Below are 14,552 nucleotides of genomic sequence, written 5' to 3'. Positions count from 1 at the left end.
TCCAAAGTATTCTAGTAATTCTTCCATGTCTTTCTATATTGGCCTTATGTTGGAGCAGGAAGGATACTGCTTCCCATGCCCCATCAAACGCTGAGGCCAGGCTGTATGTCTTCCTCCAACAGTGGCTCTTTCATGCCTCTTTCACCTTTTGGTGACAACCCCAGTGAACGCTGTACCATGTAGTGCAGTTACGTACCTGGACAAGTGAACTTAAATAGGCCTCACCTAGTTCACATCCCTGGTCAACAACGGTAACCTATTTTGGATTGAGACACAGTAGGCAGGTTCCTGGGATCTACTTTTGATTTTTACTAGAACTTCAAGGTCCACCAATGTGAGCTGGGTGTAAAATTTTGGTGAGGGGCAGATATGCACAGAACTAAGGATGTAAAATTAAAATAAATGTAACTAAATCATGTGCCTAGATAGGCTAGCTGAACGAGAGAAGTTTTCAGCAGGTGCATAAAACCATATAGTGAAGGTGCTTTCCTAATATTGATAGGCAGGGAGTTCCAGAGCATAGGAGCCACCATACTAAAGGAATAACTCCTTGCAAATGTAGAATGAACATTGTGTGGCATTTGTAAAAACGCAAGTTCTGAGACCGAAGTGACTGAGTGAACACATAATGGGCTATGTTGCTGCTGCTGTTAAATAAGGGTGAGGAATGCTTGCTGATCTCCTGCAAATCTCCACCTAATCTACCAGTAGATCCCAACCCACTTTCTGTCCACCCTTGTGTCAGGGCATTGGCAAATGGTAACGTAGCCATACCCTTATGCATGCACAGAGTGCCTGCAGCAATAGCAGCTGTCAGAGTTCCCATTTTTATCTTAACTGTTTGCTTCTCTATACCAGCCAAGGCACATGCAGATGGGAGTGAGAGACTGAAGTGCACAAGGAGAGAATTCATCAAAGCTGCAGGGGGAAGAAAAATCAAAGCCATCCGAAAGCACAGTCACTCAAAAAGGCCTTCATGTGCCAAAAAGCCATTTTGTACAAGTAAATTATCTCATGGATGACAGAGGTCTCCAAGCAGGTAGTGTAGTTCCCCCTACAGCTCAGAGACGGGAAATGCTTCAGCAAATACTTTTGCTCCTCCTTGTTGAGGCTCAGTTCATTTCCTGTCTCAGCTTGGCGTACATCTTATTCGATTTCTCTCTCCTCACTGAGGGCTATCTCTTTTTCTATTTTATATGTTTCTCTTTCCTCCCTTCATACTTACCTCTGTTCATCCTTCCTAAAAAAAAGAAAGAAACCCTCCTGTCAGATTCCCTTCGCTCACCTTCTGTCAGCTCTCCTTTATTCCTGCTTTGACATGGATAAAATGAAGGGGCAATCAGCGAAGAAGAAACATTTTAATAAGCCTTGGGCGGCACTCAGTGGTAGCCGCAGTCGGCACCCATCCGCGGGCAGCCTTCAAAGAAAAGGCATTTTAAGAGCCTTGGGCAGCACTCGACCGTAGCCACACGCAGCACCCAGACGCTACAGATTCACGCCATTTTGCGGCAGGCACCAAAACTGCATGCTGATGATCCCGCTGAGGGGACTTCATCAAGGGGCTCTGCGCTGTCCCCGATTGGCAAGTCCACGGAGGTGTCACTAAGATCTCGGGTTCAGGGAAGCACTAGTGCCTGCTGTTGCGGGAAGGAGTGGAGCGGCAGCACCCGTCTATTTGGAGCAGCCCGCCATTTCTGAGGTGGCGCCTGCCATTTCGATGCCAGCCATTTTGGAGCACAGTGGACCTGCTACACCTGACGAATTGCATTTTCCAGACCCCCTGTATTTAATGCCAAGTGTGTATGGGGAGCAAGAACCCCCATCCTCTGTTGAGGAGGTGATAGTAATGGGGCATGGCCAATCAAGCCACTCTTCAGTTGTAGAACATCAGCCTGTTCACAGATCAGGCCAGTTGCAACAGGTTCCCCCCATCCAACAACAGCCCAACAGGTCTTGCTGCCCAACTTTTTTTCGCCTGAGGTGTGGTGATTTTTGCTCCTGGCTGCTTTTAGAGCTCAAACCGCTCCCCTCTACTGTGTGCAGTGATTTTTGGCCTTGCTATTTTTGCCCTTGGCTGCATTTACAAGTCAAACTGCTCCCCTCTACTGTATGCGGTTATTTTTGGCTTTGCTAATCCACTGCTCCCCTCTACTGGTGTGTGTGCTGATTGATCAGGAATTTATCCATATGATGCTTGGTACCACTTCCCTTCCCTGTATGTGTGTAACCGTGGCTGGGCCATCCTGGGCTGTTTTTATGGATATCATTATTGAGGCACAGCGCAGTGACACACAGCTGCAGCCATCTCAGTGGCCATCAGTTCCATACATTTCATGGCCCGTGTCAGAAGGAATTCCACCGGGAGGAATGTTGACCTGCAATTTGGGCTTCTCCTTGTGCGCACAGTACTTGGTCACCTCAGGCCCTGAGGTAAGCAAGGCAGCCAATACCTTCCAGGTATTCCTCTTCAGAAATTGCACCAGAGCAGCGACGTTTGGTGTGGACGCTGCTTGTGGTGAGAGAAATGGGCAGCTCTTTATCACTCTCTGCTGCGTTTTGGGTTCCAGCCTGTCCAGTGACTGTGGAAAGGGCTTACCTTTCCACTCAGAACCCTGAGGAAAGGGCATAGGCTTTGCTACACAGAATCCTTGGGCAGAGATATGGTGTAGGCTTCTGCTGAGGAGGTTTCCCGCCATGGTTCTAGTCCGTCCAGTGTTGGTGGAAAGGGCCTAGCTTTCCGTTCAGAGCCCTTGGGCAGGGATATGGCATAGTCCTTTGCTAAGGAGTTTTTCCTCGCCTTTTTAATGGTACCTCTGTTCCCACTTGATCCTAGTGTGCCTAGTGACTGTGGAAAGGGTCTAGCTTTCCATTCAGAACTGTTGGGCAGAGATATGTCATAGTCCTCAGCTGGAGAGCCTTTCCGCCTTCCTTTATGAGAGGCACTAGAACAACAGGTTCAATATTTCTAAGAGATCTGATTCCCTTTTTCCCTAGACCTGAACACAAGCAGGCTGTTTCCAGGACAACAGTAGAATAATGTGGTGAGTCCTTTAGGGGGGCTCTGTGTAATGAAGGCATATGGATTGCCTCATGAGCCTCAGCTCAAAGCTCCAGTTCTCTCTAGGCCTGAACAGCAGCAGGTCATTTCTAAAGGCAACAATAGAGCAACCTGGTGGCTCCTCTAGGGGAGCTCAGTGTAAGGAGGGCATATGAATTGCCTCATGAGCTTCCGCTCAAAGCTCCAGTTCTCCCAAGGCCTGAACAGTAGCAAGCCATCTTCAGAGGCAATAGTAGAATAATCTGGTGGCTCCTCTAGGGGCCTCAGTGTAGTGAAGGTATATGAATTGCCTCATGAGCTGCAGTTTGAAGCTCTAGTCTGTTCCTATGGACAGTGGCAGCCCTTGATAACTCTGTGTAATTTCTGCAGCCCTTCATAACTGTCTGAATTTTTTTTATTTATCTAGTTACTTCCTTACAGAGGAGGATCTTACTGTCATTCTGGGGAGGGGGGGACGTAAATAAGCAAGATAAGTAAATTAAGCTGAATATAGCTTAGATGTCACTGAAGGTGTACTGTATATTAATAGAACCAAACCGTTTAGGCCAGCCTTTCCCAACCAGTGTGCCTCCAGATGTTGTTGGACCACAACTCCCATCAGCCTCAGCCATTGGCAATGCTGGCTGAGGCTGATGGGAGCTGTGGTCCAACAACATCTGGAGGCACACTGGTTGGGAAAGGCTGGTTTAGGCGATCCGAGTCCCTATTTGTGTCCTTCCATCCTGCAACTATGGGGGGGGGGAAGTATCAAGTTCAGCCCTAGCTCATTGGATCAGAGCTGACATTTCCTTAGCATATGAGTCCCTACACTTGCAATCACCACTGCACATTACAGCACACTCCACTAGGTCCGCCGCTACATCAGCGGTTCTTCCACAAATGCTCCGAGACTAGATATCTGTAGAGCAGCGATGTGGTCCACTCCCAGTACCTTCACCAGGCACTACAAAATTGATCTATACACCTTGGTGGAGGCGTCATTTGGCCGCAGAGTTCTGCAACAGGTCTTATCCTCTGGGTCTACCATTGTCCCACCCTAGATCTGCAGCTTCAGTACAGCCTGCTTGGAGACCTCTGTCATCCATGAGAGAAGGAACAGTTTGTTCTTGTTTCTTCATGGATGACAAGAGGTCTCCAAGGCCCACCCTTAACAGTATTTGTGAGACTGTGTGTATTTATTTATTTATTCCCAATGGCGGGGACTGATTCAGGGAGTGCCATGACTCCTTTCTACTGTTTGTCGATGGTCAGCTGACCTTATTCCTAACATGTTTGTTCCATGGATGAGTGTTCTCTTTCTCATGTACTATGTTTGAACCTTGGGTTTTTCTGTTGAGGCTGATCTCTAAAGCTTTTCCAAGAAATGAACTGAGCCTCAACAAGAGGGGAGGAGCAAAAGTATTTGCTGAAGCATTTCCCATCTCTAAGCTGTAGGGGGAGCTACACTACCCCCTTGGAGACCTCTTGTCATCCATGAAGAAACACCATTTACGGTAAGAACAAACTGTTCCTTCCCTGACCACCAGTGTACTCATAACTTGATTATTGCGGTTTTTTAAAAAATAATTTGAATAAGAGCTGAATTATAGTACCTTCAAAACTAAATGTAATTAAACTAAGAATATAAACTGCCCTAATTGCCCATTTAGGTGTCCATTGAGGAGTGGATGGTGAGTGGGATCCTTTTTTTTTCTTTTCTTCCAAAGCAAGTTCATGCTTTGGCACCTGAATAACAGAGATCTGCTTTTTTAGAACTTTAAAGCCATCAGTGAGAGAAACAGAAAAGCAATCATTTGGTCTTGAAGAATCCTGGCTATTGAGTGTAGTTTTGCTTCATACGGTGAGCAAAATATTTGCAGGGATTCATCCCAGTCTTTGCTGCAGTAACATAGCTTGGCTTTGCATTCCTTTGTTTTTGTAGGATCCCAGGCAGCAGCTGTTAGCCCAGTTTATACCCCGTTGGCCACCCCTGTGGTTTCACCACCAAGAGTAGCTACGCCCAGCCCTCCTGTCTCTGAGCATGCCCCGGGCACAGGAAGGCAAGAGCCTCCAAACGCTTGGGGAGATGTGGAGCTTCCTCTGGAAGAAGAGAAGCCCAGTCTGCAGAGTGAAGAAGGGGGCTTTCATCCCAGAGCTGTGTGAGTTGTAATAGTTGTCATAAATTCACCTTCTGATGTTCATCTTGCAATTTTCTCAACTACAATAATGAGATGTTTTTATTGATATTTCTATACCACTTAGTATGTGAAATTCCTAAGTGAGCTACATAAAGCATAATAAGAACATTGAAAAAGAAAAGAGAAATCTAGGCTTGTATTTGAATGAGTTCTACTCAGAGGAGACCCATAGAAATTAATGGACCTAGGTTAATCATGTCTTTTAATTTCAGCAGGTCTACTTTGAGTATGACTAACATTAGATGCAACCCCTATATACAACTTAACACATTTGGTGCCACCATCACTGCCTAAGACATTGCCCAGGCTTTTGGTTGATTCATTGAGATCATACTGTAGTATGGTTTCTGGCCTGTTTGTGTTGTTCATCGGGTAGGCTTCATCATTTTTACAATATTGTCTTTGTGTTTTGTATTTTGTGGATCTGTAACTCACTTTGAAACACTTTTTGTAGAAAGCAACAAATAAATTCAATAAATAATAATATAACCAAAAATACAAAGACATACATTAATAGCAGAGACTCCATCAAGAAAACAATGAAACATAAATACATAATAAAACAGAGATGTACCCTTAAAGAAGTGCAGTTTAAGGCTGGCTTTTTGCCAAGGAGGAGGTTATGTTCTTGGCATCTTTACCTGGGATTGGTGAGATGAGGGGGCAGGTAGGGCTCTTGATGAAGCACGGAAGCAGAAGGGAGAGGCAGGCAGAGCTGTGGTGAATGGCCCCAATCCAGCCAGGGGGGTCTGCGAGGGGGAGTACATTATTTTATTGCAAACCATAAATGTGCACAAGTTTCATTCTGGTATCCTTAAAATTGTGCTGTGTACATTGTTGCTGATTTCACTCAAGTGTCAGCCCAAACAAATGTGATCATTATAATAATAATAATAAACTTTGTGGAACTGTAGGTTTAATGAAGGAAAATTTATATTTGACAAATTAGCAAGGGTTTAAAAATGTTAGTCACGTATGCCATTCGTTTTTGAAGGTGCACTTCTATTTTACTTTTTAAGCATTATGTCTGTGGCTAAACACGAAGAACCAGACACTTTGGTTTTGCCAGCTCCTCATGAGCCAACGGAGCCCCATGATCCACCCCTTCAGGAGCCCAGGGTTCCATCTCCTTCTGTGCACACACCTACTTCTGGCACTTCCACAGAGGAAAGCAGTCTGACCGCCACTGAGACTGGAGACAGGCCAATCTCAGAAGGAGAAGTTCTCTTCAGTTATGGACAGCTGCTGGCTGCAAAAGGTGAGGCTGTTTTCCAGCACTTAGTCTTTTAGCATTTTTGTGAAAATCCACTCATTCACTCATACAGCTGTGATATAAATTTAATTAATAAATAATAGTGCAAGGACTCCAAGGGTGAATTTATGAGATGTATGGAACATATAGGAGAGCTATAGCTCAGTGGAAGAGAATCTGATTTGCACGCAGAAGGTCCGATGTCCTCTGGCATCTGCTGTCTGAAACCCTGGGGAGCTGCTGCCAGTGAGCTTGGACAGTACTGAACTAGGTGGATCAATAGTCTGACTTGGGATAAGATAGTTTCCTTTGTTCCTCTGAGCAGTAACTCATTTTTTTCTGGAGGTCGCATCAAGCTGTTCTGTATACTTAAACGGGGAGGTAGAATTCTGGGCTTTATCACTTCATCCTGCAAAGATGAACATATATATTAATTGTTCCCTGCATTAAAAAATCATCCTCATCTTGATTGAACTGTCATAGCTTGGCAAAGCAAAACATTATTTTTTTGCAGTGGGGGATGCATTCTGTCTTCTCTTCCACTACTCCACCAGCAATTCAGAGCTGGAACAAAGCAGTTAGCCTTGTTTACCCTCACTGACATTGCCATGTTGCCAAACCTGATTGGCTGTGTGATGCCATGATGTCATCACATTTATAAAATGATCTCACCTGAAGGAAAACAGAAGTTAGAGGGAGGAAATAGTGCAGTGATCTTGGGGGTGAGGGAGATAGCTGCAAGCTGGTACAAAAAAAAATGTGGGGAGATCCTCCCCCAGCATTTGAAAGCTTGCTTTTCACCCTGGAAATGTTTGTACATGAAAACTTATTTCAGCCCTAATTTCAGCCTCCCATTCTGTTCTTTTAAAAGCGGAATGGATTCTCCCTTTGTGTATGTCTTATTCATCTATCTGTGCATAATTGCTTGCTTGTTAACATTTTTCATTCTAGCTTTTGCAGAGGGAGGACTGTCTCTTCCAAATCTCAGTGACAGTTTGATCAGCACTCTTCATGATGCGCGTGAGATGGTAATGAAATAATTTAACTAGACACTGCCTAATTCCTTGATCTGGGGAGAGTGTGACAAAAAAAATTGTTTGGGGACCTAATTAGGCTCCCAAGCTGTTATCCACTCCTGGAATGTGCCAGTTCTGGTCTAGATAGACCAGTGGTGTGATTTGGTCTGAGGCAGTGGCCCAGTTTGCTCATAATACTAAGCCAAACCATGGCTAAACATGAATGAGCAAGAGTATGGGTACTCACTTGGCAAAAATCGCAGCCACTCCACTCCTCCCCCAGTCCTGTTCTTGTCGTACTGCTCATGGTTTGTCTGGGAGAGACAAACCATGAACCCAGGTTCAAACATACTGTTCACAGCAGCGAGCAACTCTGGGGAAGGAACAAATCAGCCACAGTTTTTGCTGTTAGTGTCTGCACGCTAACTGATTCATACATAGCCGTAGTTCGACTTGGCATTACTGGGCCAGCTTCGTGTACTCCTACTGTCTGTTTTTCCAAAGATGCTGATGTCACACACAAGGCCTCCCATCTCTCCAAGGATGTAACATCCTTTCTTGATTTGATTTTAATTTATTTAAAATAAATTTTTCCCCCTCCACACAGCATTGACTCAAAGCAGATTACAAATAAAGAAGCAAACAATATCCCAATCATTAAAATACAAATGAGCAAAACTAGAAAGAGCAACACCAACAATCAATACATTAAGCAGCAATGGAGTCAAAAGCTTGTTTTAAAAGGACAGTTTTCAATTACTGGCAAAACAAAAATAAAGATGACCAGTGCTTTAGTGTCCCATCACATAATAACGTAAGAAGAGCCCGGCTGCTGGATCAGAAAAGTGGTTCATCTCGTCCAGCATCCTGTTCTCACAGTGGTCAGCCAGTTTCCCAGGGGAAGTCCACAAGCAGGACCTGAGCTCAAGAGCACTGTCCTCTCCTGCAGGTGCCAGCAACTGGTATTCAGAAACATACTGTCTCTAACTATGGAGACACAGCATGGCCAGCATAGCTACTAGCACAATAACTAAACTAATATTTAAATTCATATTCTGTTATTTTTAAAGAGTTTTGTAACTCTTTTTAGCTGTTTTTCTCATAATTTGTACATTGTCTTGGGATGTGTGTGAAAAATGATTGATTAATAACAGCAGCAGAAAGAGTTTTGATGCTTCTATTCGCTATGCAACCGTCTCACTTTAAGAGTCCTCCCAAGGCTTCAGAAAAGTCACACACCTCAGGGACAAATGGTTTTAGTCTGTTTGTTTATTTTTCAAAAAGCATGCTCTTCATCTTTTAGGATTATGATCCTCCAAGCGAAGGGCAGGTGTTGCAGAGACCCCACAAAGGATACCACAGAGACCCAGTCCTCTCCCTTTTTTCAGAACAGAGCCAAGTACCACTTGCTTCCGAAGAAGAGATCTGCCAGAGAGAGGTATTTGTTTTCCCAAAATGAAAATGGATCACATCAGTTGACCCCATTCTTCACTCTTTATAGGATGTTTTGCAACAATAACAAAACTGACAGACAATGGTGTAGATCAGGTGCTGGGAATATTTGGCCCTCCTGATGTTGCTGAGCTACAACTCCCATCATCCGTGACCATTGGCCATGTTTGCTGGGGCTAACGGGTGTTGTAGTTCCGCAGCATCTGGAGGGCCAAAGGTTCCCCTCACCTGTTGGAGATGGTTACTAGGAGGGAGGGAAGTATTGGCTCCTCTCTCTCCCTTCTCTCAGTCCTGCTTCTCTCCCTTTTGCTCTAGAACATGGACGACAGCGCTGGGGAACTTAGTGAGGGGCAGCGGCCGAGGCTGACAAAAGCTGCTGAAAGTATCCTAATGGGGCATTCTGTTTATGTGGACCAGCCTGCCAGCCCGGTTTCTAAAAGGCCACCTCGGCGTGCACCATCACCGGGGCAATGTGACAGAGTTGCAGGTGCAAGTTTACAAAAATTCTTGTTCTGAGGTGTCCTAAACAGAGTGCAGTATTACTTGAAGATATTCCCTACGATATAAGCACCAGCCAAAAAAATGTTCCTTTTAGTGCTGTGTCTTTGGAAACTAGTAGAACTTAAGAAGATATGAATGAATGAATGAATGAATGAATGAATGAATGAATGAATGAATGAATTTATTCTTGCGGTCTGAGACCAGTACAAAACATCAAACATCATATAAAACTAATTAAAAGATTATACATTTGCTAACTAGGATCAAGACTGTGTAGGTGGTTGAGCTAACAATGTTCTATGGAGGGTAATTGCCCTGGCACAGAATCTTGCAACGCTGTATGTAGTTTGAGGATGCTGGTCCGATAAAAGATAGCTGGTATAAAATGAAGAGTCCTGGCCCAGAATCGATTGGATAATTGGAGTTATGTTAGAAAAACGAAGATTGTGATAAAAAGGACAGGTTAAAAGTACATGGGTTACCATTTCAACTTTTCCCATCCCACAAGGGCATAGTCGCTCCACACGAGGAATTCCATGGTATCTACCCTCGAGGAGAGCTGACAGAAGCACATCAAGCTTCGCCAGTATAAATTGGAGAGACAGCTGAAGTAGTGCGCAGGAACAAAACCCCTAGTAAAGGAAGTAGAATCAAACTTGAATGTTGCCAACGATAGATGGTTTTGCAGTTCTGCATCCATGATTCATTGTGAAATAGCCAGCCACTCTTTAGAGAAGCCCAGCATAGAGATAGCAGGGAGAGAAAAGCCGAGATTTGCAAATTTCCTGATCAGAGAGTTAAGCCGGTTGGATCGATATGAATCGGAAAGTACTAGGGAGGCCAGACCCACGGGGAAGAACCGCAATTTTAACCAAAGCCTCGCTTTAAGTTTCCAAATGCGAGCCTCGATTGTGGGAAGACCTGCTTCCAGTCTTAAGGTGTTATTGGAGACACATGTCGGTGTCCCGAGAATAGACCTCAAAAATTTGGTTTAGACAGGTTCAAAAGAAATGGATTTGGAATAGACCAGTGCCTGAGAGCCATAAAGCATTTGAGAGATGACTTTTGCCACGAAGACTTGTATGGCGGAGGGGACATGTTGCCCTCCCTTGGTGTAGAAGAACGACAGAAGAGCCTTCGAGTTCCTCTGGGCGTTAGTGATGGCATTCTTTGCATGGAGATGCCATGCTCCAGAGGAGTGGAAAGTCACTCCCAGGTACCGGTATGAGGAAACCTGTTCAATTGGGAGACCATTAAGTTGCCAGCTGTGCCTCACCTTTTTCCTGGCGAACACTAGTACTTTCGTCTTTGCGTGGTTAATAACTAGCCGTTCCTTGGAGCAGTAGCTTGCCAGTGCCCGGAGTAGTAGACGCAGTCCGATGCTTGTCAACGATAGCAACACTGCGTCGTCGGCATAGAGTAATATAGATAAGGGTTTGTTGGCAAGAGTAGGAGGGTGTGATGAAATCTGCACCAAAGAACTAACCAAGGAATTTACGTAGAAATTAAATAGAGTTGGAGCTAGGATGCAGCCCTGCTTGACGCCCTCATCGGTGGGGAATGGCTTAGTCAGATGGCCCACTTTATTACACCTAATACGAAGTTTAGTGTTCTCATAGAGACATCGTATGAGAACTAGAAGGCATCTGTCGATGTTGGTTGACTCAAAATTTTTCCCAGAGCTTGACTCTGGGTATAAGATCGAAGGCAGTTTTAAAATCTATAAAAGCCATGTAAAGAGATCCCCCCTTTTTGGATGAATATTTCTCTACTAGATGATGAAGGACTAATATATGGTCTGTGGTAGAACATTCCACTCTAAACCCTCGGCCAAAATATTCTCCTGAACCAGCCAGCTTTGTAATTTATCAAGCAAATGAGAGGCATATAACTTGCTAACTATATTGAGTAAGCTAATTGGCCTGTAGTTGGCTGGATCAGAACGTGGGTCTTAAGAAGATATGGGATCTGATATATAAAAGGGGCTGTCTCTCTTAGGGAAGCTAATGAAAATTTTTTTTACAAGTCCTATCCACCCATTGTTGAAATCTGTTGGCTTTCAAAACAGGGCAAAACTTTCATGTTTAGGCTGATATACATTAAGTGTGTAGAATTTGGAAAATGCTCATCCTGTATTCTTTGGTCTGAATTCCTGTTGCAAACCAAGCAGGAGCTTTAAGACAAGGGATCATAGCTCTGGTTGCGCCCATTCCTTTTTTTCTTTAATAAATTTTATTGAGTTTTCCATTAATTTGCAATACTGTAATGAATAAGGAAGCAACAAACATAAAAACCAATGTGGCTCACTTTCATTATCACTGTCCATTCTTGGGATAAGGGATAACAGAGTACGACAGACATAAGAAAGAAGCAAGGAAGGCAAAATGACTGCTTTTTTAATCAAACAGAGTCCCTCCAATAAGGAGGTCTGAGTAGCTGATGGTTGAATTCCGTCTGCTGACAAGTTCATAAAAGAGAGATCAAATCAAATCAAAATATCAAATCAAGCATAAAAGAGATAAAAGGGAACCAAACCGCCTCAAATGCTGTGGGGTTGGACTGCCCTTTGTACAACCTGAGATGGTGGCTTGATTTTTCTGAGAGAGCAGTGCACCTGTACCAATTACCAAGCAAGAAATCTGCAAAGGTCTTCCTACCTCCTGATATGGTCATGGCAGCTGCTAACAGGAATAAAGTGAGGTCCCAGTAGAGTAACCTGGGAGCAGTGTTAATAGAGAGTAGAGTTAACAAGGGCTTCCATAAGAAGAACCTGCTGGATCAGGCCAATGGCCTATCTAGCCTAGCATCCTGTTCTCACAGTGTCCACAGTGGAGGTTTTGGGACTGACTGGTTGGTGATCCTCTAAATAGGATATGCCCATTTTTTGTATCCAGCTGAAAGCCTGACCAGGATCAGACCTAGAAAGGTCTTTACCTGTGACCTTGAAGAGCAACTGACCAATCAACGGATTAATGGTCTAACTCTATATAAAGCACCTTCTTATGTTGATCTCTTTATTGACCACTTCCAGGACAACAACCTTGTAGGAAAATCTTAACTTCTTTGTGAGAAGCTTTTTTATTTTATTTTTTTGAAAAAGAAACAGGTTCTTGTTTCAAAGCAGCCAAAGGCAGTACAGTTTGAGTAGCATGTTCAACATAGAAGAGTCTCTTTCAAGAAAAACTAAGACTCTTGATAATTACTTTTTGAATGGTTGCCACTTTTCATGCTAATTCCTAAAAAACTATATGTCTAATATGCAGTATGAGGTTATGCATCAATCCATCAACAGTTATGGTTAAGTGCTATTTTTATGTCATTTTTGGTGCCTGCATTGCAATTTAGAAGTTTAACAATTAAACAGCCCATTACATCACCTGGTTTTAAAAGATTACACACTTCCATAGTCTGACCGTGTGTGTGTATTGAAGAAATACATATTATGCTAATCTTGTTACTTAAAAGTGGGTGCTCAGTTTGGATATTTGGAAAACAAAAAATTCACATGACAGCTGCATCATGCCAGGGATCATGGATTATAACATGACTTCAGTCTGGTGACCTACTTTTATTTTGTGTGTCATAAATTCGCTGAGTGGTTCCAAGAGTTTATGAGCTGGTCACGTCTGCTTGAGCTGCCAAGCGATAATTGTGGCACTTTCAACATTTCCAAAATAAATCAGTGTTTTCTGCAACTAATGGCTGAGCTATAAAAATTAAGCTCTCAGTTGATGTGCAGTAGACTTGGAGCTGCTGATGTTGCAACTATGTTGTACTGGTCCTTTTTCAGAGTCTGCAAATGTATCGTGTATCTTGTAGCAAAATTACTCTGTTTTTAATTAGTGCATGCTGGGGTATTTTTGCTTGTTCACATAATAAAATGACTTTGTTAAGAGACCTTTTTTAATGAACATATCTGTTTGGAATATAAATGTGTCATAAATGCACATGCTTAGAAACTTGGAGGTTGAGCATTAATGTTTGTTACATTAAAAATATATTATCCACTCCACAAAATTAGTCTGGGTCAGTGCTGATGCAACACGGCTAGTCTCTTAACCACGGGATTGTACACTGCTTTTTCTTGTCTCCAGCACAAATTCCCCCTAAGATGTGATTAGGCAATATGTTGGCACCAACATGAACCAAAGTTTTATGCTAGACTGATTCCCTACTTAACCAGGATTCTTAAACTCACTGGATTCAAGCCACTAGTTTAAAATTAAGATTTTAATCTTAATGAAAGATTAAGAAGCAGGGAACCTGGTTGGTATGAACATCAGCCATAGTTAAGGCAAATTTAATGCTCCTGTTATGTGCCTTCAAGTCAATTACAATTTATGGCAAACCTATGAATCAGCAACCTCCAATAGCATCAGTTATAAACCACCCTGTTCAGTTCTTGTAAGTTCAGGTCTGTGACTTCCTTTATGATGGAATCAATCCATCTCTTGTTTGGTTTTCCTCTTTTTCTACTCCCTTCTGTTTTTCCCAGCATTATTGTCTTCTCATATACTGTATATTCATATAGTGTATATATTCATATATTCTTCTCACTATGTTCATATAGTGAATCATGTCTTCTGATTATGTGTTCAAAGTATGATAACCTCAGTTTCATCATTTTAGCTTCTAGTGATAGTTCTGATTTAATTTGTTCTAACACCCAATTATTTGTCTTTTTCATGGTCCATGGTATCTGCAAAGCTCTCCTCCAACACCACATTTCAAATGAGTTGATTTTTCTCTTATCCACTTTTTTCACTGTCCAACTTTCACATCCATACATAGAGATCGGGAATACCATGGTCTGAATGATCTTAACTTTAGTGTTGAGTGATACATCTTTGCATTTGAGGACCTTTTCTAGTTCTCTCATAGCTTCCCTCCTCAGTCCTAGCCTTCTTCTGATTTCTTGACTACTGTCTCCATTTTGGTTAATGACTGTGCCAAGGTATTGATAATCCTTGACAAGTTCAGTGTCCTCATTGTCACCTTTAAAGTTACATACATCTTCTGTTGTCATTACTTTAGTCTTCTTGACATTCAGCTGTAGTCCTGCTTTTGTGCTTTCCTCTAACTTTCATCAGCATTTG

General features: G+C 43.0%; 1 protein-coding gene across 5 annotated transcripts in view; it reads left to right on the top strand.

Moving 5' to 3' along the window:
• Nucleotides 1-14,552, top strand: part of KIAA0586 (KIAA0586 ortholog) — a 152,607-nt gene that overhangs the window by 94,071 nt on the left and 43,984 nt on the right. For all 5 annotated transcript variants that reach the window (XM_061612453.1, XM_061612449.1, XM_061612451.1 and 2 more), the window contains 5 exons: nucleotides 4,980-5,196; nucleotides 6,255-6,493; nucleotides 7,439-7,515; nucleotides 8,807-8,941; nucleotides 9,271-9,442. In XM_061612453.1, the coding sequence (XP_061468437.1) occupies nucleotides 4,980-5,196; nucleotides 6,255-6,493; nucleotides 7,439-7,515; nucleotides 8,807-8,941; nucleotides 9,271-9,442 (840 nt within the window). The remainder of the gene's footprint in view (nucleotides 1-4,979; nucleotides 5,197-6,254; nucleotides 6,494-7,438; nucleotides 7,516-8,806; nucleotides 8,942-9,270; nucleotides 9,443-14,552) is intronic.

Source organism: Rhineura floridana, chromosome 2, assembly GCF_030035675.1.
Source record: "Rhineura floridana isolate rRhiFlo1 chromosome 2, rRhiFlo1.hap2, whole genome shotgun sequence".
Classification (NCBI taxonomy): Eukaryota; Metazoa; Chordata; class Lepidosauria; order Squamata; family Rhineuridae; genus Rhineura; species Rhineura floridana.
This window is presented reverse-complemented; position numbering and strand designations above follow the sequence as displayed.